The 24,160-nt window shown below is 47.2% G+C and overlaps 11 protein-coding genes and 1 non-coding gene across 12 annotated transcripts; 5 read left to right on the top strand and 7 right to left on the bottom strand.

The window, feature by feature from the left end:
* Window positions 1–389: 389 nt before the first annotated feature.
* Window positions 390–2,895, bottom strand: BABINDRAFT_159227 (uncharacterized protein). Its single transcript, XM_019127539.1, has one exon. The coding sequence runs from the start codon at window positions 2,695–2,697 to the stop codon at window positions 496–498; it is 2,202 nt and encodes a 733-aa protein (XP_018988030.1). The 5' UTR covers window positions 2,698–2,895; the 3' UTR covers window positions 390–495.
* Window positions 2,896–3,936: 1,041 nt separating this feature from the next.
* Window positions 3,937–5,518, top strand: BABINDRAFT_159226 (tRNA-specific adenosine deaminase). The gene has a single exon (XM_019127538.1). It carries the CDS (start codon window positions 4,008–4,010, stop codon window positions 5,319–5,321), a length of 1,314 nt encoding a protein of 437 aa, XP_018988029.1. The 5' UTR covers window positions 3,937–4,007; the 3' UTR covers window positions 5,322–5,518.
* On the bottom strand, window positions 5,515–7,208 carry BABINDRAFT_159225 (uncharacterized protein). The gene has a single exon (XM_019127537.1). The coding sequence runs from the start codon at window positions 7,063–7,065 to the stop codon at window positions 5,551–5,553; it is 1,515 nt and encodes a 504-aa protein (XP_018988028.1). The 5' UTR covers window positions 7,066–7,208; the 3' UTR covers window positions 5,515–5,550.
* Window positions 7,209–7,892: 684 nt separating this feature from the next.
* Window positions 7,893–7,963, top strand: BABINDRAFT_t44. Its single transcript has one exon. It is a non-coding gene; the product is annotated as a tRNA-Gly (tRNA).
* A 588-nt stretch (window positions 7,964–8,551) lies between these two features.
* BABINDRAFT_159224 (uncharacterized protein) lies at window positions 8,552–9,350 on the top strand. Its single transcript, XM_019127536.1, has one exon. The coding sequence runs from the start codon at window positions 8,625–8,627 to the stop codon at window positions 9,057–9,059; it is 435 nt and encodes a 144-aa protein (XP_018988027.1). The 5' UTR covers window positions 8,552–8,624; the 3' UTR covers window positions 9,060–9,350.
* A 292-nt stretch (window positions 9,351–9,642) lies between these two features.
* BABINDRAFT_43693 (ribulose-phosphate 3-epimerase) lies at window positions 9,643–10,351 on the bottom strand (the record flags this gene model as incomplete). Its single annotated transcript, XM_019132101.1, has 1 exon — window positions 9,643–10,351. One exon carries the CDS (start codon window positions 10,349–10,351, stop codon window positions 9,644–9,646), a length of 708 nt encoding a protein of 235 aa, XP_018988026.1.
* Window positions 10,352–10,892: 541 nt separating this feature from the next.
* AVT4 (Avt4p) lies at window positions 10,893–12,542 on the bottom strand (the record flags this gene model as incomplete). Its single annotated transcript, XM_019131470.1, has 1 exon — window positions 10,893–12,542. The coding sequence occupies one exon, from the start codon at window positions 12,540–12,542 to the stop codon at window positions 10,893–10,895; it is 1,650 nt and encodes a 549-aa protein (XP_018988025.1).
* Window positions 12,543–14,007: 1,465 nt separating this feature from the next.
* Window positions 14,008–14,649, bottom strand: BABINDRAFT_29863 (uncharacterized protein; the record flags this gene model as incomplete). Its single annotated transcript, XM_019131465.1, has 1 exon — window positions 14,008–14,649. One exon carries the CDS (start codon window positions 14,647–14,649, stop codon window positions 14,008–14,010), a length of 642 nt encoding a protein of 213 aa, XP_018988024.1.
* A 499-nt stretch (window positions 14,650–15,148) lies between these two features.
* BABINDRAFT_159222 (uncharacterized protein) lies at window positions 15,149–16,394 on the bottom strand. Its single transcript, XM_019127535.1, has one exon. It carries the CDS (start codon window positions 16,189–16,191, stop codon window positions 15,544–15,546), a length of 648 nt encoding a protein of 215 aa, XP_018988023.1. The 5' UTR covers window positions 16,192–16,394; the 3' UTR covers window positions 15,149–15,543.
* Window positions 16,395–17,153: 759 nt separating this feature from the next.
* Window positions 17,154–17,930, bottom strand: VAM3 (SNAP receptor; the record flags this gene model as incomplete). Its single annotated transcript, XM_019131559.1, has 1 exon — window positions 17,154–17,930. The coding sequence occupies one exon, from the start codon at window positions 17,928–17,930 to the stop codon at window positions 17,154–17,156; it is 777 nt and encodes a 258-aa protein (XP_018988022.1).
* A 410-nt stretch (window positions 17,931–18,340) lies between these two features.
* BABINDRAFT_159220 (uncharacterized protein) lies at window positions 18,341–20,105 on the top strand. Its single transcript, XM_019127534.1, has one exon. The coding sequence runs from the start codon at window positions 18,624–18,626 to the stop codon at window positions 19,647–19,649; it is 1,026 nt and encodes a 341-aa protein (XP_018988021.1). The 5' UTR covers window positions 18,341–18,623; the 3' UTR covers window positions 19,650–20,105.
* Window positions 20,106–21,218: 1,113 nt separating this feature from the next.
* Window positions 21,219–23,070, top strand: BABINDRAFT_159219 (uncharacterized protein). The gene has a single exon (XM_019127533.1). The coding sequence runs from the start codon at window positions 21,314–21,316 to the stop codon at window positions 22,850–22,852; it is 1,539 nt and encodes a 512-aa protein (XP_018988020.1). The 5' UTR covers window positions 21,219–21,313; the 3' UTR covers window positions 22,853–23,070.
* Window positions 23,071–24,160: the final 1,090 nt, after the last annotated feature.

The following is a 24,160-nucleotide window of genomic DNA, read 5'->3' as shown; positions in this document are numbered from 1 at the left end:
AAGATAATATTAAAACCAAGATCATTCTTAGATCTGGAAAACTACTTCCTTATATAGCTTTCTTCGGTGCCTCATTTGCTTTATGCGACAGGATTAGTTTCAGATACTCATTATCAAACAATCCTAGTAGCCTCAACTGGAACCTCATAAGGTTCCTGAAACAACTCTCTAACTCTGACAGTTTCAGAAGTATCGTAGCCGAGATAAATACAAGTTGTATATTGGAGGATTTCATGTGTGCCAAGTACTCTACAAGCATTGAGAATGGGTAAATTGGAGGTTTCGGGTATTTATGAGTAGCTTCAGTGATAGATCCGCTAAATACCCGTTTAGATGTCATTCCAGAACCGTCGTACATACGAAGAATGAATGGTTATGAAGCGCACCCGGTCTTTTCAATCGAAACCCTGAGTGACCTAACCTAGTAACTTCAAATCAAGACTACAACAGTTAAGGCCGGGAATTATATAACGAAACCTATCTATAGCCAGTGCTTCACACAGTGAGATCACCTTCAGCGTACATTTCCTCAAATTCTGTGCTGAAACGGGCCCTGGCGTTCATCCGTTTCGTCTTTAGCGTAGGGGTCAATAGACCGTTCTCAACCGTGAACCCATAGTTCTCTCCACTGTTGCGCTCCCCAGATTCAGAGATGTGATTGAAAAAAAGCTTGATGTTCTTTAACCGTTCCATCCCGTTTAATGAGCCTGAGGCGAAGGCATTCTTGTTCATATGACGCAAAAGTAACCTTCTCAAGTCGACATTGGAATTCAACTCTGTCATGTTGCTCTCGTCCATGAACCTGATTTTCGCCAAGACCTTTGACAGCGAGCGCTGCAATAACTCCAAACACGCATTCTCTTGAAGCACCACTATGGCTACTAGGAAGGACTGCAACGGATCCCCATACACGTAGACTTGGGTCATCAAACTGGCATTGGACTTTAAATAAACGTTCTCCACTTTTTCCGGTGAAATATACTCCCCAAAAGAGAGCTTGAAGATATTTTTTGCGCGATCCACCACCCTCACCCTCCCTAATTCATCCAAGGTCGCAATGTCCCCTGTCCGGTACCAGCCATCCGCGGATATACTCTCCTTGGTTTTTTCCGGATCCTTGTAGTACCTCGCCGTGATCTGAGGTCCACGGAGATACAACTCTCCTGATCGGTTCTTCTTCCAGATGTAGTTGTTTTCGGGATAATCCCGGAGCTGGAACTCTGTCGTGGCAGAGATAAACCCAGAACTCACGGGGTTGATCTCATCGTTAGCTAGCTGGACCGTGATAGGACCAAAGGACTCGGTCAAGCCGTAACCCTGGACCACCTCGGTGTTGAGCAAGTAGCGCATCGATTGAATCGTTTCGGGCAACATCGGGGCCGATCCGGTGGCCATCAAACGCACATTCTCCAACCCCAAAACGGCTTTGATTTTGTGGGTGAATCGGCGGTCGTACAACCAATGGTTGGTAACGTGTTTCCCGTCCATGAACTTTTGGTCTTTGTAGATAATACACTTTTGGTATATTATCTTCGTTAGCAAGTTTGCAGTCTCTAATTTTCTTGCAATACCAGACTCAATTCGGTTGAAGACGCGGGGCACCCCGACCATATGGGTGGGTTTGATCAATGCGATGTCTTTGAAAATCTGGTTCAGATCATTTGGCACAGAAGGAAGGTATATCGTGCCGCCGATGCTCAACTCAAAGTAGAAGATCAATTTCTGAAAGACATGTGCCAACGGTAAGAAGCACAACGAGCGATAGCAGTTTGACGCTGGGGTGTACAGGGGGCTTGGCTTGGTCACCGTCGTGTAGAGGGTGGCAATCCCGGCAATAGCGTTCTGGTGGGTCAATTCCACTCCCTTGGGCATTCCTACCGTTCCTGAGGTGAAGGAGATGGTGTAAAGCGTATCGGGTGTAGGAGGGATATGGGTCATCGGTTTCAGGGAACCAAGGACACACACTTCGGTAAAGGTCACTAGCTTGATTGACAAGCGATTCGCCTCGCCACAAACCTCCAGACTGAGCGTCAGAAGGTCTGCAATGTCAGTCAAGATCAACACCTTGGTGCTGCTTAGCTTGTTCTTGCCTGCGAGATGCAAGACCGAAGAGAGTTGGGCTGGGGATAATAACATAACCAGGGACTGGGTGGTTTCCACAATATGTTCGATCACTCCGGGCCCCAAGGTGTCGTACAACGGAGCGGTGGGAATACCGTAGGCGACACAGCTCAAGTCAGCGACTATCCACTCAAGGCAGTTGGGGGCGTAGAAGGTAATAACATGAGAGTCGTCTTGGTCAGCTGACAACCCGCCCTTCATCAAAGACATAATACCGGCACCGAATTGGTCGCGGAGTAGTCCGACCTCCGCAAAGGTATTGCACAGGAACGCTTTCTGCGATGGTGTTTTGCTGCCGAGACAGTTATGTGTGGGATAGCTTTCCATTGCCACGTTAAAGACATCGTAGAGGGTGGTGAGTCTGGGGTGGACAGAGGTCACCAAATGGTTACCCTTGGTGCTCTGACATAGCTTGTTCCTAAACACTGGTGATCCGTTCTCGCAAGTGGTATTAGGAACCTGATAGTTTCCTTTGATAGTCACATGGTCCAAAGGTAATTGTGTTTGCGTGTATTCGCGGACAGAGGTCTTCTCCTGGAAATTTGGAGGGAATGTGGTAGGATAGCTCTCAGGCATAGTTTTAAGGGATACAAGAGTTTGCTAAATCGAATGGCTTGAGGATATGCTATGTCTTTTCAGTGCAACGCTGGGTGAAGGGTACCAGGTATATATATAGGTAATCTGCGCTAAACGGGATACGTCCCATCTTTAACTAAATCGTGCATTAGGCTATCCAGTTCGGCTTAAAAGTTTCCAGAAAGAGCGTCGTTAACGAGCTTGTCATGTGTCTGGATTAAGCAAAAAGGTACGTAAACGCCAATTCACGCTATAACCCACCCGCCCACATCCTTTATATGCGGTCCTGCTAGCGATGCAGGTTATTATATGTCGCATCCAGCCTTTCCTGCATGGCATTATGCGCACTACAGGCATCGCCCAAGTCGGTCAGTGAGGGCGCTATTTCGCACGTCCGGCGGAAATAAATGGTTTCAAGTTTTCCCGTAGACAAGGATTGTCCACCGTTTGATACACCTGACGAGGGCAATTCTGGACTTACTAGAACTTGTCAATTGGTATAGAGTTTTGGCATTAGGTATGCGTAGGCCATACAGCTCGGCATTTTCGAAAAGCTAAGGTATCGAACCGCAGAGCTGTGCGCCGGAGAGATGCACTCTTGGATTAGAGGAAGCCGGAATTATGCCCGAGAACCTGTTGTACTGCTACCGGCTTCGTTAGATTGGACTCCAAATGGACCGGGAATTGGGCCGGGGACGCTGACAGGGGTCGATATACTCTCTTTGTGTACGCCAGATATGTCCAAAGACAATATTATCATACGTCGCTTGGATTCTAAAGGACTCTATGGAGCATATGTCTAAGCAGGGCTTGACACCGAAAATACGGATCGCTATCCATGTCGAGGGCCAAATGGGACGGCGATCACAATCTGAACTAACAGGGATCCAGGGCGGGCATGCAGAAAACCATGGTTACGTGGATATGCAGACTATAAGGCGGTTTAGATTACGCACTGGCCAAAAACAGAGTAGAGGTAGAGCTTGTCTCACGCCACAAAGTATTGCTCGCAAGTGCCGGTGATGGTTTTTACTGAATGTTCCCATTGGTCTGGCTCTCTGGAGACCATGTACCATAAAGCCTGCTATAAGTGGGTATTTTTCGCCCGTCGTTTGTAGCCCATCACTCACAATAGCTAAACTAGGCGAGCATTCATCCTGCATTTTCAAAATTTATGTATACAGGTTGCAGCTTAAATATTCTACGCTGACATGCCGACTTCACGCTTGCAAGTTGGCCCTTCAACCTGTAGTGCGTGCTTCCGGCCGATAGAAACTCTGGAGTATCTACAAACACCAAGATTTTTCCCGATGGACATAGTGAGGGATTCCAGCTTGGGGCTTGCCATCTCGAACTTAGTGGTCAATGCTTACACTTCCAAGTGCCCCAGGACCGGAAAGCCTTCCATCAGAAGCAACGGTGTTGAGGAGTGGACCATTCTTGCAGGTGTGGTTGCCATAATGCCTCAGCAGGCACACACATCATCTGAACCTCTACAGCTTGTGAGTTTGGCTACGGGCTCTAAGGCTGTTCCTGACTCTATGAGACCATACTCTAAAGGAAGGATGGTACACGACCTCCATAGCGAGATGCTAGCCTTGCGGGCTTTGAACTACCACTTGCTTCATGAATGCGTAAAACTCAAGCTCGGCAGAACCTCCTCTTTAGTCGAGACAAATCCAGATTCTGTAACGAATAAAGCGTTTCGGATCAAGGAGGGCATGAGGTTTGCCTTGTTCATAACAGAACCACCATGTGGTGACGCCAGCATGGGGTACTTGGCTCAGAGCGAAAAGTTTGATGGAATGAAAAAAACTGAGAGGGATGAAAGAGTAAAAGGGTTGCTGAGTGTTAGCTATCTGACTAACCCTACTTCCAAAAGCAACTCCACTGAAGCTTCTCCAACAGTTTATGAGAATGAACCACCTCTCAAAAGAGCCAAGATGTCTGTGCCTGGCGTCGTGAGAGGCCGAGATGGATATTATCATCTAGGCACTGTACGAACCAAACCAGGCCGTGCAGACTCGCCCATTTCTCTATCCAAGTCGTGTCTGGATAAACTAACCCTCAAGCAGTTTACCAGTTTTCTCAATTGTATCAACTCGCTGATCCTCTCGAGCGACAGAGCTCATTTGAGCTATTTGGTGTTGGCAGAGGATAAGTTTACCGAAGTTGACATGACTAGATGTTTTAGAGAGAGATTTGAGGCGGATTGCACGCCATTCTCCCTTCTCACTTACAAGGACTCCGGCACTTTTCCCCACGGAAAACCGGATATCAACGGCCCAAAAATGGTTCCGTCTCCTTTATCTCTTGTCTATATCCCCTCTACAGATCTTGTAGAGGTACTTAACGGTGGAGTGAAGCAGGGGTGTAATCTTAACGCAAACAAAACTATGAAGTTGTTTACGCAGACCGGCTGTGGAGTGAAACGAGGAGGAGAGAGTGCATTGAGTAACTATAGAATGTTTAGTGAAGCGGTATCGAGGGGCTTGATTTCTCTGGGTGGGTCGTACAATGGGTGGAAAAAGTCCCATACACAGAGAGAAGAGTTGAAGAAGCGATCGAGAGGATACTTGGGAGAGTGGGTAGCAACCCAAGTTGATGATTTTGTCGTTGTTTGAACGGTGTTAAAAGCACCAACAGTTTTTTTTATTTAATGCACCATCTTGGCCATTCTGAATCCTTGAATGTGCCTTGGATCACAGTCAGCATGGTTGCAAGCTCAGCTGTATGTTAATGGGAGGCCGCCATAGAACTAGGTTGCGGCTCGCAGAAAATGGCATTACCATATCTTCAGAGTAGACTTGTATATATTAACAAATACATATATTAATGTACTAAAATCCTTCCCTAATCCTTTTCACCCTCCACGCTCATCTTTTCTGTCTCAGGGTTGAGGTCTCCGAGGAAATATCTCAACCCCTGGAGTAAGAAGGCGCTGAGAATCCCAACTCCCAACATCACCACCAACATCATATTGGAGTACTTATAGAGCCTGGCCTTGTCTTCTGGCCAGCCAGAGTACAATGCGTAAGTTGCAGTGACGGACCCTAAGTTCCCCAAGCCCGACACCAATGCCGCGCTCACGGCACAGCCAACGTCGCCGTACTTTGGAGCAAAGATCTCTGCCGCCCACGCCATCACCGTTGGAACGGTAGGGCCCAACCCAAAGCCGGCAATCAATAAACCCGCGTACTTGTTCCACGGCCCATGGGCAAAGGTGGTTACAAACATTCCGGTGATTACAATAGCGGATCCGCCCAGGAAAAACAAGTAGCGGTATTGCTTGAACCGGTCAGCAAACGGAGTGATAAGCAAGATTGCCGCAAGATCGAACAACCAAATGGGAGCGTACAATAAGGAGACGTTAATGGAGGAAAGCGACGGGTTATTGGTCATAATAATCGTGGTTCCAAATACCGCCAACCCAAATCCAGCTCCCACGGCCCCAAAGTAGCAGATCACAAGCGGCCAGGTACGTACATCAAGCAAGATATTGCAAATGTCTTTAAAGTTGTAGGTGATGCGGGTGTATCTGCCGGTCATGTCTTGCATATGCATCACCCGCTCTTCCGCGGTCAAGGGCTGGATAGGTGAGGTAAGTCGGGCGAAAAAGCCTTGTTTTGCGTCTTTGGAGGCTTCAAATACCGCAATAGGACGGTCAGGTAACCACCAGACCAAGGAAATGCCCACGGCAACGGTAATTACACCGTAAACGAGATACATCCACTTCCAGCCCTGTAATCCGTGAACCATGTCGAGCTTTTGGAACCCAGCCCCAAGTAAACCCGCAACTGCAGCGCTAATCTGGGCTGCTGTAAAGTAATAGCCAATTCGCTTGGCCGATCTATCGTTAGGGTACCACAAGGAAATGTAGTAACTCAAACCAGGCCAAGTACCGGCTCCGCACATGCCGGAGATGAAGCGGATCGCCATTACCCCCCTGGCATTGGATAAAGCAGCATAGCAGGCATATACAAGCCCAACAGTCATGACAATTCTCGAGAGCCAGATTTGGGGTTGGAGCTTGGTCATGGCGAGGTTCATTGGCACGTCAAAGATGATGTATCCGACATAGTACAACGCAGAGGCCGTCGCTGTGTGGTGCGAGGTAAGACCTAGGGTTTGCACGAGCGAGTGACCCTGGGCCTTGTTCATGGTGAGGGTGTTGCCGTAGGCGGAGCTTCCGAAGGAGGTGAGAAAGTACAACACCCACATGGCAGGGATGATCCGGTAGTCGAGATGTCTGTAGATCTGATCTAATTGCTTCTTAGTAGGAGGTTCATGGCTAGAGGAGATGGCTTCTTCCAGTACCGGTGACTCTCGTGAGGATCCAATACTTTCGTGGCTATGTTTGGCGGGCATTGGAAAGTCGAGATTTGTCAGGATGTGAGATGCTCGTGTATTGGAGCTGGTTGTGATATTTCTAAAGCTTTTGGGTGGTTAGATTTGGAGTGTGATAGAGGGAAAACCGCGATAATTAAGGTGGGTGGGCAAGAGGGGAATCGATATGAAGGCTTGGAACTCCTTTCGTCTATACGTTTGAATAGATTTTCCGCCGGGCCAATTTTTCAGATTTCTTATTATGACTACGAGTCATATTTCCTAATGCAGGAATGACTATGAGTCAAAGGCTGAAACCTTATGCGATAAGGCTTTAGGGTCAGATGGACTGGGCCTCCAGAAGGGGAAAGAAGGTGCGAATTTTTTTAAGCTATTCTTGGTGGAGTGTAGACAAAGGAAGTGTATTAATATGGAAGTTATTATTGACTCATTTGAGGCTATTTTGGAAAGGTAAGAGTAATGAGACTGGCTATTTCTATGTTTAATCGTTATAATGGCGACAAGCTCAAGAAATCTAGAGAAAGTTTTTGATAAACCACTTATCGGTGGCTTGCGTCAGCCAGTTACAACATTGGATATATTGGATATATTGGATTAAGTATTACTGTAGTATAATAAAATTGGCTTATTAGTGGATATGTAGGTAAATGCACTTTCCCAAGCCAAGCTTTGTGTCAACTCTGGATATTCTTCGCAGATACTTTCGTTAAGACGGGAACCGGTTCCAGCTTTCAATGTCAGAGAGTAATCTTCATTCAGAGCTATACCATTTCATAAACCAGAAGTGTAAGATCCAATAATATTTCCCCCTAACCCAGCAATCAGCAACCTTTCTCTACCAGAAACTAGCGCCAGTGGTTTAGTGGTAAAATCCAACGTTGCCATCGTTGGGCCCCCGGTTCGATTCCGGGCTGGCGCATTTTGTTTTTGTTCCTCAGCCAGATGCTTGTGTGACTTTCATGGTGCAAAGTTCCAGCCACACGATGGAGAGACTCCTTGAACTCGAAAGTTGCTACTATAACGTATTAAGGAATTCAACAAAAGCATTGGGCTTAACTCAATTTGTGCTATCTAGCACACAGATGTTTGGCGGTATCTCAGATTCTGGCCTTCAATCTTCAAAAAAATAGCAGTGCCACCGTTTATCTACTACAAGCATTGGGAAAATCATATTTAAATCTCTAAATGGCCACGTCCACCATAGCTTTGACAGCCATGAGATGAAGAGGGTAGATATTTAAAGCATATTAGTTGTAAGCTTCCACTTAAGCCAGATTTCATCTATTTCAAGTTTTAGTTCCAACACGTCAATAAAACACCGGAATCATCTATTATAGTATTCCTATCAAAATACCCAGTTAACCTTTGACCGGCCCCAATCTCCTGCACATGCGCGGCTCATCGCTATGCAGCCGGGTAACGCTGGAAAAAATGTTTTTAGGAAAAAATTGCCTGTGCATACATATAGAAAACTGCCTACACCAGAAGTGAACCACCAGTTTGAGATCTCGGACACCACCTTACACGCCAAAATGCCTAACAAGAACTCTATCAACAGACCAAAAAACTCTATCAACCGTATGAGAAAGGCCCACTCCATCGGTAAAAAGAGAGCCGCCAAGGTCAGAGCCGGTGCCTTCGCTCCAGCCAGATCCGACAAGGAGTCTACTTCTGGGCAACCAAAGTCCACCGCTGTTGCCTTATACACCGGAAAGATGGTTCCAACTGGTGTCCACACTAACACCTTGTCTAATAAGAGACTCAAGAAGATTGAGCGTAACAAGAAGTATGTCGCTGCCAGAAACGTTTCCTTGTTGATTGATGTTGCTGCCAAGCAGGAGGAAAAGATGGAGATTGACGAGGAAAACATTGCCCTCAAGAAGGATGTCACCAAGAAGACACAGGCCTCCTTAGTCAGAGACGCCTTGTGGTCGATTATCGAGGACCGCGCCTCCGAAGGGCTTTCTGTCCAGATTACGGGTGACGGTACCACCTTGGGCTCTGCCGTGTTCTAAGCAGCCAAACAGCTCTATTTTATAGAGGAATACCTTTTTCTGTTTGGTGGAGTCCGCGGTCGATGCAGTGGTTTCACCATCCTTCTTCTGTTTTCCTTTTGCATTGGGTCTTTTTATTGTTTATGGAGGAATTGCGAAAACTTTCACGATTGGGTCTTCATGGATTCTTTTACCGCATTTTGTATACTAGTATAACGCTTTGATTACTGAAATTGGGGTTTGTAGGGCAAGCGAAAGACCGAGAATCGCCAGAGCTAATTGCAGATTCAAAAAAAAAGGAAATAGAAGGGGTTAAGTAAATCTCTCTAGAGAGATCTAATACATCAACTTCCAAATAGCGCGCGATAACCGCTAAAAGGTTGAATAATTTTAGGCAAAAGTAAACGGTGTAGTTCACTTTGAACCGAAACTTGTACTGTCTGGCATGAAGCAGCCCGACGGTATGTTCCGGTTTACAATCACTTACATTTCCTCACAGACCCGAGAAGATGCGTAAACTTGTATATAGAAACCTCAAGTTCGGGCATCCACCTGCTACAGACAGATCCTCTTACAATAATTAGCATCTATTTACTCGTAACAACCTACTCAGTGAGCAAGCCTTTCTCCTGTAAGCTGGTGGTGACGGTGTCTCTCAAGAATGCAATCATCTGCGCTGGGTCTTGGGCCTTGAAGACAGCGGTACCGGCGACGATAACGTTGGCGCCGGCCTCAGCGGCCTGAGGAATGGTCTCCTTACCTAAGCCACCATCCACCTGGATGCTCATGTGAGGGAATTTTTCTCTCAAGGTTTTAACCTTCGGCATCATCTCTGGCATGAAGCTCTGGCCACCGAAACCTGGCTCGACAGTCATCACCAAGGCCATGTCAAGGTACTCGGCCAATGGGAACAACACATCGACAGAGGTGCCTGGCTTGATCGCACAGGCGGCTCTCATACCGTTTGCCTTGATCAACTTGACAAGCGCGAGCGGGTCTTCAGTGGCCTCGAAGTGGAAGGTGTACTGGTCACCGCCAGCCCTGGCAACCTCAGGTACCCATTGCTCTGGGTTGGAAACCATCATGTGGCAGTCGAAGAAGGAGGCAGACTTGCCATCTTTACCACCACGAGGAACGGCCTCCCGCAAGGCCGAGATAATTGGTGGACCCAAGGTGATGTTCGGGACGAAGTGACCGTCCATGACGTCTATGTGGACCCAGTCGGAACCGCAGTCAAACATGCGCTGACAGTCGCAGCCGATCTTGGCGAAATCACCAGCGAGCAAAGAAGGTGCAATAATAGCCTTAACCATTGTGTTTTGTCTAAGCCTAAGGTACGAGGAAGAATAAAGGAGGAGTAAGGCACTGAGTGAGATGAAAAACAGCTCCGGTTTAATGTACCCCGAGACCGGCAGCCCGGGGAAGTTCCCGAAGTGAGCACCTGCACGGAAGTAAACGGCTTAAAGTCATCAGGAAGAAATCACTACATGGAGTAGTTGATACGACCTTGTCTAAAATGACGTAGCAATACTGTTGATTCTGAACGTGAGAGAAGCGCTACCTTTCGGTTTAGAGTAATCATAAATTCAAGAATCATTAGAATATCAATATACACTGCCCTATTCTTTCTACAACCAGCTTGTAAATATTATCGAGGTAGGTGTAGTAAGCATGCAGCTGTCACGTGGCAGGGATCAATATTCTATATAAGGAGGTCGATCCCTCTCCCCTTTATCCTATATACATTATATAGGCAACCAGTATTACTATTACTATAAGTAAATATTCTACCCTTGAGGTAAAGATATACCACAGTAGGAATTGTTAAGCTATAGAATTGAATGCCTTGTATATCTATCCGGCCAAAATCTGCCATGTAGTGTAAACCATCGCGACAAACCCAACAACGACTAAGGCTAGATCGCTAGCCTTAGACCACTTGCTCGTTGCACAAGAGCGTAAATGTAACAATGGCGGATACATGTACACCAACGGAATGCACGCAAAGCAGCCAATAAAAGAGACAAACTTGTCGAGGTTTCCGCCACCTAACCACGCTATACACGAGGTGAAAACAACAAATGCGGCTCTAAAGGAGTTTTTGCGCCACTTGGTCTCGAATGAGTACTTTCCGCTCTGCTTCCCAAAAACCTTAAGTTCCAAAATCCGGATAGCCGGGAACATTTGCAAGGGGGAGGAAAGAAGAATCGCGACGGAATAAAACAACTGGATGGAGCGGACAAAGTACGACCCCTGCGGTAAGTTCATGATTATTAGAGTTTGCACGTTGTCCCCGTAGGCGGCGTAGCCAAGACATCCACTGAGGATAAACACAAACGAGATGGTGATGATGACGAGAAAGAGAATCCGGGGAAACTGTTCCGGGTGTTTGAGAGACTCCTGGATCGGGAGAATGAGCCCAATCCCTTCGAAGGCAAAGATACACACCCCAATGAACAAGGAAAACGATTCAGGGTTGAAGGCCTGGACTTTAGCCACCCCCTGGTCCATGATCTGGGCGCCGCAGTAAGTGAATATCACCCCAAGGCCCATCATGATGAACAAGTTCGCAATCACGGCCGATAAAGAGAGTTTGGTGATGTCACGGATCATCGAAATGGGAACAAAGAACAAACACTGCACGAGTGTGAGTAAGCGTGGGTCCATATCGTAACCCGAGACATTTATAATGAACGCCCGGAAGTTTTCACTCGTAAATGCAATGTACGCAGCGCAGAAACCAACCTGGGAGACCGTGATGGAGAACAAGATCAAGAACTTGAACCACGTGCCGTACAACTTCTTGCCGATGTCACCAAAGGAGGAAACGCTCGTGGCAGTCTTTGAGCGTACTAAGATGAGGTAGCACCAGTAGGAAAGCATTCCAAAGGCGAACAAAGTCACAGAGGAGAAGAGAATCCCGCCGTTGTAAAACCCCTTGGGGAGGAAAAGCACCCCTGTACCAACAAAAGCCTTGAGCAACAAGAAATACGCCTTGGTAGCAGAAGCAGTACCCTGCTGCTGCGTTCTGGATCGGGTGAGCAACGGGGTCTCCTCGTCGAGACGGAAACGGGGCACCAACGAACAGGCCGTGTAGTCATCATCCTCCAAGTCCTCACCCGCAAAGTGTCCATACACGCTCAAAAACTCCAAAAAGTTCAGTGTGACGAAATTAACCTTTTTGTGGTGCTTTTGGGCTTCATTCTCAATGAACTGTCTGCGAAAACCGCCGGGAACGTTGAACAGGGAGGCGGTGGAGCCTCTCCGTTCTCGATCAAAGTCAGACACAGAGAGGGAACGGGTTATTCGAGGTTTGGCAATCTTGTAAACCTCTCTTGTGGTGTCTCCACCTTGGAGCTGCAAGTCATCCACCTCGAGGACCAAGTGCTTGCTCACAGCTTTGACAATAGGCTCCAGGATGCTTTCTTCGTCTTCAGACACAGCGCGCAGGGAAATGGCATAGTCATCAACACAAAAGTCACTGGACCTCGAGGGGATCTCCATTCCCTTGGGGTATATCTCGGTCGACAGGGAACGCACGAAGCTAGGGTTACGCGAGAGGAAGCTGCCAGATACAGATCCGTTGTGCGGGGAGCTGAGGCCAGGAGCTGGGGAGGTTGCAAGACGTGCGATTGAAGCTCTGCGAGCACTGGGGGATTCTCGTACCGTTGCCATGAAGGAGGTCATTGGTGAGTTACGGCCGGGGGAGCGGCTCCCAATCCGGGGGACTGGCGAGGAGACATCTGAGAGCATAGTTGTAGGCTGCATGTCTGGATTGAGATGGATAGAGTTTTCTAGCCAAGGTCTGTGACTATGGTTGGTTTAGTGAGGCTGAATAAATTGCGACCGATTGAGGCAGAGACTCAAGGTATTAAATGTACTCAAGTATTCAGTTGGGTATGGGTGCAGATGACGATGAAACAGTAATAGGGAACGGCTGTAAATGAGTGTGACCAGAAACTATGCTGGAGTAGCAAGGGTACGAAAATTAACGATGAAATAGAAGCTTGTATGGAAAGAGTAAAAGAAGACAAGCAAACTAAGATAAAGATTTAGTGGCCAACTCTGTTTGCAACCAGCTGCGTATGAGGCGCAAAGGGCCAGCGGCTGATAACAGCGGAAAGATATGCATTAGGCCTGGTTCCTAGGTCAGCAGTTGTGAACGATCGGCGAGTATTTCCATGAGCTTCTGGATAATATTCCCCATGGCCACGAGACTGTAACCCGTTTATTAAATTCGAATACCACAATATTAGGTATCATGATATTTACCATTATAATTAGTCTTAGTACTATTATATAACTTCTGTATGGTTCTAGTCCAGCCAGTAAATGCTACTAACAGGTCATTGATTTAACTACCGAACGGCCACTTTCCGGCACGGCTCCGGATATGACAGTAGGCTATCACGAGCTGAGATTTTATTTTTTTGCAAGACCATCGGAGAGCTTACTATCGTGTTTATCAGTAGCAAAGTCTTTGTGAGTTGATGGAAGGGAAATATATAATTTACTGCCTAACCGAAAAATCATAAACACTAACGATTCCTGATCTCGACGATGCATTACAAAACAAAGGCCGGAATTGGAAGGGAAAACTATAGGGATTTTGAAAAATACTAAATTAGACAAAGTACTAGGTATGATTTGGTTCATTTGAATCAATTTATAGTGTTGATCCCAGCGTATATGTGATATATTTAGATATTCATCAATCTCATGGGTTCTCGTGGGTCTCCAAATCGTATCAATTTTAATGAAAAGCGGAAACTTCGGTTTCATCGTGCAAACCCATTGCTTAAACCAGCATTTCAGGTTATTTCATAAGTAGAAACATCTTGGAGCATTACACCTTTTTCATTTTCAGACGATCCCTAAATGCTCCAGCTGGTGATGAAATCCAAACCATATTAACCTTACCGCCCTCCATCTTTATCTACAATTTATTCATATCTATACACTGGAGTACTTATTTATCCCCCTTAATCTCCTCGATGGTGTCCTTGACCCACAATCTCGTGGCTCTAACCCCCAGCACCAATGATTCGTTTGCACAGTCAACTGTCTTCTTGGTGGTTGCCTTAGCACTATTAATAGTTGCATCCAAGTCAGCGTGGCCTTGGACAACAGCCGGGAACTTGGCCTCATAGAAGGCGGCGTGCGCCACGGTGTTAGCGTAGGACTGTGGCATGAAGTACTTGTAGGCAGCAGTCCCAAACAACAATGGAGCCACAAAACGTACCGGCAAGCTGCTCTTGTTGACCATAATGGAGCCAGACAAGGCAGTGGTCAAAATGTAGATTAAGCTCGGCAACACTGGCTCGACAATAGTGGTGTCGATATGGGTTTTGATGGACTTGACCTCGTTGCAAAAGGCAGACTTCTGGGTACCCCATTCGGCAGCAGCCAATTCGCGCTTGTTGTGCAAGTAAAGTCTGGCCTCATTGGCATACCTCTCAAACACGGGCACGGTGCGAATAATCATCCCCTCGACCTCGGTAGCATCGTGGAGTGACTCCTTTTGCTTCAAGCTGTCGGAGATTTTGGAGTTGTAGCCGGGCGTCGGAATGGAGACATCATCGTCCGCGTAGAAAGATCTCTTGTCTGGCATGGTGGGTATGGGTGGGGGTTTGAGAGAAAGGGTCCTGGATGATATCAGCGGTGATAAATTGTAGCCCCAGGATGACTGCAAGCACCCTGGAGAAAATGGTTCAGGTGATTGGCGAATATGCGTCATGTGATGTGTCACATGTCAATTCCGTACACCATGCGCCAATCAGGATCCGGTCATCACACAAATACAGGCGTGCCATCTAATCGATTACAACAATTATAATAGAGAACATAGGAACTTTTGCCTAAAAGCCTGGATTAAAGAGGGATAACCACTAGCAATGGGATGGCGGTAAACTGATGCCAATTCACTATGGTATAACATTCCCCGAGGCGTCAACGTGTGTTTATCTGGTAGAAGCGCATTAAAGGTATAAGTTACGAATAGTTAGATTTTTTCCTAAAATATGATATCTCTGTTAGTCAGTTACGGTCTGAGACAAGGCAAAGAGTCCTTGTAGAATGCCTATAAAATTCTACATATACACCTTCCATGTATGGACTTTAATTTATTTACGCCAATTCGCCATATATCTCTACACAAGACGGCTATTCTAACTTACCTCCCAGCTACTTTTGCTGCTCCAAGCCAATGAATCAGTAGCTTAGAAAAACCAACCTTAATACTGTTATTTCATCTATCTCACACCATAATAAACCTACTTGGCTCATACCTTCACTGTACTGTCAATCTTGGAGGTTACATAGCGCGACGTGGCTTTTAGATGTTTCATTTGGAGTACTCCAAAAGCGCATGATAATATATGGTTTGTATATCTCGACCTGGAGCTTTAGCATTTTTTCAACCATGCAGCACTTTAAAATGGCTCTGAACGCTTGATACGCCATCAACGGGTTTATCCAGTTTTACCCTCCTCTCGGTCATAATCCCCTAATAGTAGGTGCTGTTTTCCCCCCGTCTTTGAGTTTGGCTCTGGTGCTGTTGCAGATACCCATCATAAGCGTCATAGCTTTCATAAGGATTCGCGTTGTACGCGTGCGAGTTATTAAACGGATCTTCCCCACGCTCCGTACCACGGTAGCCAGAGTTTGTGCGTGCGGGAATACTCTGCATCATGATACCTTCCTTATAGTCATCATCCGAACCGTGCCCGTCGTGTACGTAGCCATACGATACCTTGTTGACGGGTGCGTACGCCGGCTCCTGTGAGAAGTATACGGGCGCTGGTTGCGCTGCTGGCTGATACATTGTCGGGTACATGTTCGGGTTGTTGAAGGCCAGATTCAGGGACTCCATCCCGCGCGGGGTGGTCCGGCGACAGCAGCAAAAGCAGCAGGCCTCGAGGCAGGCGACCCCGCAGCAGAGACAGCGAAGAAGGGTGCTCACGACCCAGAGAACGAGAAGCGCACCGATCACGATTAAAACAATCACAATGATCTTGCAGGTCTTGTTGCCCATACACGTGTCCCACGATTTGAACGAGTCTGCGGTAGACACCACATCCGATGCGAAGCTACGTGCGCGGAGCGAATCAACGAAACTCGCGGGGCAGAACTCAGTTGTTGTGGGAAGGAGCATAATATTGGTATATGTGTGGTATCTGTTTGGGAATTGAAGCGAATTTAGAAGAGAGTGGGTTTAAAGCAAATAAGGGATGGGTTGGTTCTGAAATCTTTTCTAGCTTGGCGCAGGCACAGCCGAATGTTTCAGATCGCCTGTTGTGGAGGTGTAGGGGCTAAATATAAGGTGCGGCGCGTGCGGCAGAGGCCAGCCACCCAGCAACATGGCTGTACTGGGGGCTGTGCCTGATAATACTATCGGCTACGACCCTCGATGCCCGTATTTACCCTCCACGGATAAATAAATTAGTGGTTATCCGACAAAATACACAACCGAACGTTCGATATCGGCAAGACGAAGGAGACGTCAAATCCAGATTTCACGGGTAGATCTGCAGTCAGGCCATTGAGGTTTACGCATAATCCAAGTACCATGATCGGTACGCTCAAACGCATTTATTCATTATTCGGTGGTTGTGCCAGATTGTCAAAATGTATATAATTAGTCCTAAGCACGAAATATGATGTCCCTGTTAGGCCCTTTAGTATCAAGGTCTTATTAATTATTAGTTGGAGTTGAGCTTCTCTAGTACTGCTTCAAAAACTACCCAGAGACCTGAACATGACCGGTACAGGGCATGTCCTGGAGTTCACCGGATAAAATTCACTTGTATGATGATATCCAATACCTGTAGGGGTGTCAATTCTCATCCCGGGGATATGCGTACCATCGCTACAGTCCCCGGAAATCCACCGGTACTCTCATAGGAACTTGAAATACCACATCAAGGTGTCACTGGGGATTGGTTACTGGATAAGGTCTGCCATATACCTGATGTAGATTCATTGCATATCTCACGAGATATTCCAACAATCAGCATCCCAATCGAATCACTTTCGCCAACACAGTCATAGCCAGCCCCTGTAGCTAATGTACTCCCACCAAAATCTGGGAGCATTCCTTTTTGGTCGACCTATAGCTCAGCTCAAAATGGCAAGGATCACTACCAACATCACCGCGAGAAACACCAACAAGAAACAGCACCATCTGCCACGCGCCTTTTGGTACGTCTCCGCGCGCGTCAACTCGTGGCTCGCGTCTGCAGTGTTCAGAGCGATCGCGCCCATGTTGCCTTCCACCGTATCCACCAACTCGCCCTGCTGTTTGACTAACTGCGAAAGGTCGCGGAAAATGGTGTTGACCTCCTGGATACCAGTCTGGATCTTGCCAATTTCTGTCTCACGTGCCTCGGTTAATGCTGACTGGTACAGGAGATCCGATTCGGAAACTTCGGTGTACATCTGGACTTGCTGCTGGATCAACGGCGCGCGCTCCGATTCACGCACGGGCTCTACAACTGTCTCCACCAATGGATACGCCTGCTTTCGGTCCGTATAATCGTTCTGGACCTTGTTAAACACATGGACCAACCCGCCAAACTCGCGCTTCAACTTTTCCTCCGTGAACCGCTGCTGTGCGTCGGCAGGCTCGAGTTGGTTGGCCAACGTGTGAAGGGCATTTTTGGTGAGGAGTTCGCCCCGGCTACACTCCTTCGCGAGCCCTTCAATGCGTATGCGGAGCGCGGTGCTGTCGCGTTTTGGGCTACCAATCTGGCCGATGAGCTGGCCGAGCGATGCAATGCTCGTGGCAAAGGCTGCGAGCTGCGACGATGCCACAGCAAGGGTCTGGTCGAGCCCCAGCGTCTCAGGTCTGGTTCGCTGGGTTTGTGCCTCCACGTCAAAGTTGTTGAAAGACATGTTGCGTGGAAGTAGGAGAAGAGTGGGCGAGAAGCCACGCGCAGAAATTTGGAGGCGGGGTTTTGGCCGAGGTTTTGGCCGCGGTTTTGGCCGCGCGCGACTATAGTGGAACACGCGGTGAACCTGCCTGAATCTGGGGAAAAGTCTCTGTTGGAGGGCTTATTTAAAAATGTATAGGTAATAAAACTTTGGTATATGATTAATTCAAAAGTTTTAATCACTCCTAGTTGCACGATTATTCCGGTTTGTGTTAGGTTCTGTACCTACGCCGCGTGTGGTAACCGTAGTGCAGGCGGTCTGAGGGCATCTGTGCCTGGAACGCTTCAACATAGCCGACACCTGGTAACCAAACATCTTTAGATAAAGAGAATATTGTCGGTTAAAAACTCATACACGTCGTTTAAATCTCAGAACCTTCGTACACCTTTTATTCACCTTATTCTACACCATACTTTTACCAGGTAAAATGTAACGAGGGTCTAGTATGCGGGGACCTAAAAGCGATCCTATCTTTTGTCTCTCATCTCTAAACGGTGAGCGATCGGTCTCTCAGAGATACGGTCAGCCTAAGCCCCAAACTACGCATACCTGGCCCCCTGCATACGATTGCCACGTGTCTCGCCACCCTTGACATACTATAAAGACAATGACTACGCCCTACTTTAATTTTTTTTTCGATCCAACACTTTTAAAATGTCCGTGAAAAATGATCGACCAACTCCTACACCAACCAGCCTAGCGGCCCCACAACCACTAGCGACCCCACAGCCACTGGCGACTCCGGTGGCAAAAGCTTCCCCAACGGTCACTCACCAATGCAGCCAGCAGGAGACCGAATCTAGGGTCCAAGAAACTCTTCAACCTCTGAATTGTGCGACTAAGTGCGCACAAAATGTCAATGCAGCTCAGAACTTTCAGAAATTAACTCCGAAAAAAGAGAGCAAAATCCAACAAACGGAAAATCAGCGTTGCAACGACGCCTTAAACAAGGACCAGGTTTCTGATAATGATCCCCGCAAATTTTCAATGAAGTTTGGAATTGTGCATACTACCCCACAAATGGTTCATCCATGTCACTCTAGTCACGTCGTACACATACCTCCTCAACCTGTCGGATGTAGCCATTGTGCTAACGAGGACTATTCGGACTCGTTCACTTCTTCCTCATCAGATTCAAAAACTCACTCTCGACACAGACGAAGACGTAGGAGTTACACACCGGATTTCACCTCCTCGGACGACGACGATCTTTCACGTCCGGGGGACCTCGAGGTGAGCAGACTAGTTTCACAGGTGCTGCGGGATATCAAAAGGAAGGCTCGCAGAATCCCGCGAATTAAGCCGTGCTACCACAACGCCGCTGCCTGGTGCCGCGAATGGAGGTGGATTATGACTCCTGGAGGACCACTAGAGACGCTTACGAATACCGACCCCTCCATAGAGAAGGTAGAGCATCGTTATGCCCCGTGGATGACCAGATCGCAAAATGAATCGTTCTGGAGGCAGCTTGACAGAGAGATTTCGTATTGGATGGCTAAGAAGTTTTGGAGGAGAGCAAGGCTTCCTCGCTCTAAAGAGATCTTGTCGGTTAAGGATTTAGTGCAGCTGATTGAGCTGCGTAAACCCCGAGACTTAACCGCAAAGGAAGGGATGGTCGTTGCTGGGGGTATCGCTTTTGCGTTGGTAGTATTGGTGTGCTCTGTCATTGTAGCTCTGTAGTGGCATCCAGGAGATTTATATATATATGAGTACTTATGCAATTTCGTTAATGAATCATGCCATTGGAGGTCTGGGTAACTTGTACATTGAACATATATCCGGAGCTGAGAGACGGCAACGCAAACTGAAGGAAGTCACCGAATCTATAAAAAGCCGGAGCAAATAAGTAAAGGTGACCTGAATATTACAATGTAGATACATTGAGCACACCAGGACACCTTCAAATGAACTGTGTAATATACGCCTCGATCCAGTGAAAAGGTATTTACCGATGGCCTATAATGGGGAATTGATTAAAGCCTGAAATTAGCCGGGGTTTTGCTGTATGAGGTCCCAATACCGAGGTCGGCTTCGAAAGGTATTTCTAAATAATGATTATTGAGGGCCCTAGTCTATCACACCTGTACTATGCCTCCGTAGCCCGAACCCCGATCTCGGAGTTGTATACTATTTTCTGCTTCTGCACGTGGAAGTTTTGGGTGTCCTGCGAAGTTTAGCCGGCATAAATGCAAACTCCACCTATGACAGGTAAGGCTGAAACTAATTCCCAACTGTGCTATATGACTAATCCACGAACACCCATACGCTAAATTTGGTTGACAATAAAAATAAAAGAATGACCGGCAGCGGTTAGGTTAGGGAGCACGGAGAGGGTACATGGTGTTGCAGTAAGTGCAGTCGATAATACTCGACTGGGAGGATCTCTCATATCTGTGTGAAGCGGTGGGGAGGGATCTATCCGACCATATGGAGAAAATCCAAACAGGATAAGCAACATTTGTGGCGTCCCCCCTCATCGTCACAGTCTTTACGGAGCGCAATACAGTCAATTCCCCTGTAGCTTTAAACCCCCCTTATACTTATGGTCTCGAGACGAATCACATGACTGAGTCCGCATCTCGGGGATTCTTACCCCGGCCGGACATACCTGGAATTGGAAGCCTGTGTATAACATGCACAAAAAGGGTTTAAGACGCACCATGCTGAGTAAAGCACTTGTATGAGCCAAATCGATAGTAAGGAGGTAGCCAAACTTGCGTTTATGCGGGTGATATTCTCAGTAGCTGGCGCATCGTTTATGTTACGCCATGTGTCACCCCACACCCATATCAGGCTAGAACAGTTTATATCATTCTTACATCTGATGCATACCCTACCAGTTGTGATGGCAGGTCAAAGTAGCAGGTCAAAGTAGCGGTCCAAAGGTAGAAAGCAGTATTTTAAATCGCACCATTTCTTTCCTCTATGACATAAGCAGCAATACCACTGTATATTAGCCGAGGAAGACTTAGTATGGTTGCATCTTCAGGGTCAGATGAACATATATCGGCATGGTGTCAAGGTCACGCGCTATCCCCGTTGCAAGGCTGCGCCTGCATACATGGCCAAACATGTAGGTCTATGCGTCGCAACGTTATTCATGCGCCTGCGTCATCGGTTTCATTTTTTTTTCCCTTACAGCCGCAAAGGCGTACAAGCTTATTTCCGAGAATTTCTTTTTCGTGCCCAGCGGCATATCTGTTTCGAGACGTTAAACATATTTGACAACATATAGCAACATCTTAAGAGCTGGCCCAGTACTTCCCTATGTCCAAACCTAGTATATAGCTAAACTTCCCACCAGCTGTGTGAAGCTCATTGACGTCCAAGACACACAAATCACAATGTCTGATCTCTCTGATCCTATAGACAGGGATAGCCGGCTTACTCCCCCTATCCACATCGACGATCCGTCGCCGTCACTGGACAAGACTGACCACACCTCGTCGGGCGGATCTGACAAACCCTCGTACTCCATTCTCACGTACAGAGAAAAGCTTGGGATCGTGATGATCAACTCGTTTGTGGGGATAATGTCCTCGATTGCGTCCCCTATTTTTTTCCCCATAATGAAAGACATCAAGCAAGAGTTCAAGATCTCCGATGAGTTGATGAACTTGGCGGTGGTGTGCTACTTGATCTTTCAGGGGATCGTTCCAACCATCTCCTCTAACTTGGCAGACCAGTATGGGCGCCGACCAATGCTCTTGCTCTCACTTCTCGTCTATGTCGTGGCTAACATTGGCATTGCCCGTCTGAACGTATACTGGCTCATCCTTGTCTTGCGCTGTGTGCAAGCCGGGGGTATTGCTCCTGTCATTGCCATCTGTTCCGGTATGGTTGGTGACTTTACTCTCCGTCACGAAAGGGGTTCGTTTATGGGTGCCGCCAGTGGATTCACTCTTGTGGGACAGGCGTTCGGTGCTCTCATTGGGTCCGGTATCACCACTGGTTTCGGAACCTGGCGAGCTATTTTCTGGTTTCTTGCAATCACAGCTGGGGTTATCTTACTTGTCTGCGTTGCTGTTATCCCTGAAACCTGCCGCTCCATTGTCGGGAATCAGTCCGTGAGACCGAAGCGCTTCATCAACCGTGCACCAATCCTCTTATTATCGCGCTATTCCCGCAGACTTACGAACGATTTGAGCACCTTAGAGGACAGCCGTCAGCGCATCGATTGGTTATCCCCCTTGAAGATCCTCATGAACAGACAGGTGTACTTTGTGTTGATACCCGCATCGTTACAGTTTGCCGCCTGGACCATGAGTATGACCACGCTTTCCAACTCCTTGTCTACCAAATACGGCTATACCACCCTCCAGGTGGGACTCTGCTACTTACCGCAAGGCATTACTTGTCTCATCGGTTCTCTTGTCTGCGGTAAGCTCCTCAACTGGCACTACGTTAAAATGCGCACCACGTATGAAGGGGATCTTGCAAATTATGATGAAGCCCAGTGTGCGCACAAACCGGTATTCAACTTCTATAAAGCTAGGTTAAACCTTCTTATCTACCCGTGCTCCGCTGCCTGCTGTGGACTTGTCATGTACGGGTGGTTCATTGAGAATAAGATCCAGTTGGCCAGTGTGCTTGTGAGCTCCGCGATGATCTCCTTCTGTGCCTCCTTTTACGTCACCACGTCCACCACTATTATGGTGGATTTATTCCCGGGTCAAACATCAGTGTCTGCGTCCTGCGTCAACCTCGCCAGGTGTTTGACAGCTGCCGTTGGGACCGCCTGTTTGGAAATGATGGAGACCAAAATGACCATCGGGGGGGTCTACACCTTCCTTGCGGGTTTGTGCTTTGTCTCTAACTTCTTGGTGTACATTTTGATCCACAAGGGGTTAAAGTGGGATGCTCAGCGCAAGCACCATGGATAATACTGGTGCCCAGATAAGATCCAAGCGTATGATTTGTTATTTATTGTCTCTGCATTTTGTTTTTGTTATTTATTAGCATCTTTTCGTTCAACATCCATGTTTTGAATGGATGGCACCTCGCACACATTTCTTATTCCACGCCATCCGTTTGATTTATGTGTATTTATCTATAAGTATTGTATACTTGGTTGAAATCTGACCAGTACCTTTGTCACTCCAGATGTACCATCTTCGAAGGAAGGTTTTGTGGTTATAGAAGCTTTCTATAAATGACTCATAAGGTAGAGCTAAAGCGGGTATCATTGGACCAGAAGTACTGTCCTTCGTTCGAGTTAGCTGATCAACTCCTTTATTCCTTGGCAGTTCCTATATCTTCTGTCGAACTCAGATGCGCCACTCGAATTAAACGAATAATTATGAGCTCTCAATTTAATTACGCAAAATAAATCCCTCAGCACCCCGCATATTAATTTCATATAGGCGGCCTACAAAAACTCTGTTGCAATATTTACAGGACGACACCTCGTGTGTAACATAATGTGCCCAGTGTCTACGACATTGTCTAGTAGCTGACTAAGGGTAGAGCTTGAACATACCCGGCAAGAAGTTAACCCTGTTCTCAAAACTGGTAGCCCCGAAACAGAAGTAGTCTTGGACACATTCTGCTACTCCTCCTGCCGTTATCTAATAAGGTCCTTCGACAGTCTCCTTTTCTTCTTCCACCCAACTGCCTCTGCCATTAGCCGTCTGTCATGGCTCTAAATCGCACAGCACGCTCTATATTTAGTAGCTTCCTGGGGCTAGTACGCCATGCGCCACTTGCATGAAAGGGAGTTTCCACACGTGCGGCTAAAACGAAACCTCGCATAAGCCTCATATGCATCTACACTGTGGGTTTTATTCCCTCACAATAGTCGATCGGGACTAGCGTGACCCTGGGTATCTTTCTACACATCCTCCGGTCTTGATCTCTAAGGTGCCTGCATAAGATGGCATCGGGTCTCCGACCTCGGAATAGACGTTTAGAGCTTGTACTTAAACTTGGATTAGTGCTGTTTAATGAATCCAAAATGCTTAGTTTTAAGGTTCCCAACACTAGACGTTTGCTTAAACCTAGAATCTACAAAACGTCTCAACATGCAATCACCAACGTCGAAATCACCAAACATCAACGACGGGGATATGGAGACAGCTATTCCAGAATACAGAGATGGCGTTTTGCAAGATAAAACTCACAAGCGTCTCCTGGACGCCGAGCCTGATGAGGACAGCTCCTCGCTGAGTGAGTCAGACAAACCTCCGTACTCT

This window comes from Babjeviella inositovora, assembly GCF_001661335.1.
Source record: "Babjeviella inositovora NRRL Y-12698 unplaced genomic scaffold BABINscaffold_1, whole genome shotgun sequence".
Taxonomy (NCBI): domain Eukaryota; kingdom Fungi; phylum Ascomycota; class Pichiomycetes; order Serinales; genus Babjeviella; species Babjeviella inositovora.
Note: the sequence above shows the minus strand (reverse complement) of the source record. Positions and strands in the feature narration are given on the sequence as shown.

Excerpts from the sequence above, each read along its gene's own strand:
- BABINDRAFT_159222 (XM_019127535.1), bottom strand. The coding sequence starts at position 16,191 with ATGCTCCTTCCCACAACAACTGAGTTCTGCCCCGCGAGTTTCGTTGAT.
- BABINDRAFT_159220 (XM_019127534.1), top strand. The coding sequence starts at position 18,624 with ATGTCCGTGAAAAATGATCGACCAACTCCTACACCAACCAGCCTAGCG.
- BABINDRAFT_159219 (XM_019127533.1), top strand. The coding sequence starts at position 21,314 with ATGTCTGATCTCTCTGATCCTATAGACAGGGATAGCCGGCTTACTCCC.
- BABINDRAFT_159226 (XM_019127538.1), top strand. The coding sequence starts at position 4,008 with ATGGACATAGTGAGGGATTCCAGCTTGGGGCTTGCCATCTCGAACTTA.
- BABINDRAFT_159224 (XM_019127536.1), top strand. The coding sequence starts at position 8,625 with ATGAGAAAGGCCCACTCCATCGGTAAAAAGAGAGCCGCCAAGGTCAGA.
- BABINDRAFT_159227 (XM_019127539.1), bottom strand. The coding sequence starts at position 2,697 with ATGCCTGAGAGCTATCCTACCACATTCCCTCCAAATTTCCAGGAGAAG.
- BABINDRAFT_159225 (XM_019127537.1), bottom strand. The coding sequence starts at position 7,065 with ATGCCCGCCAAACATAGCCACGAAAGTATTGGATCCTCACGAGAGTCA.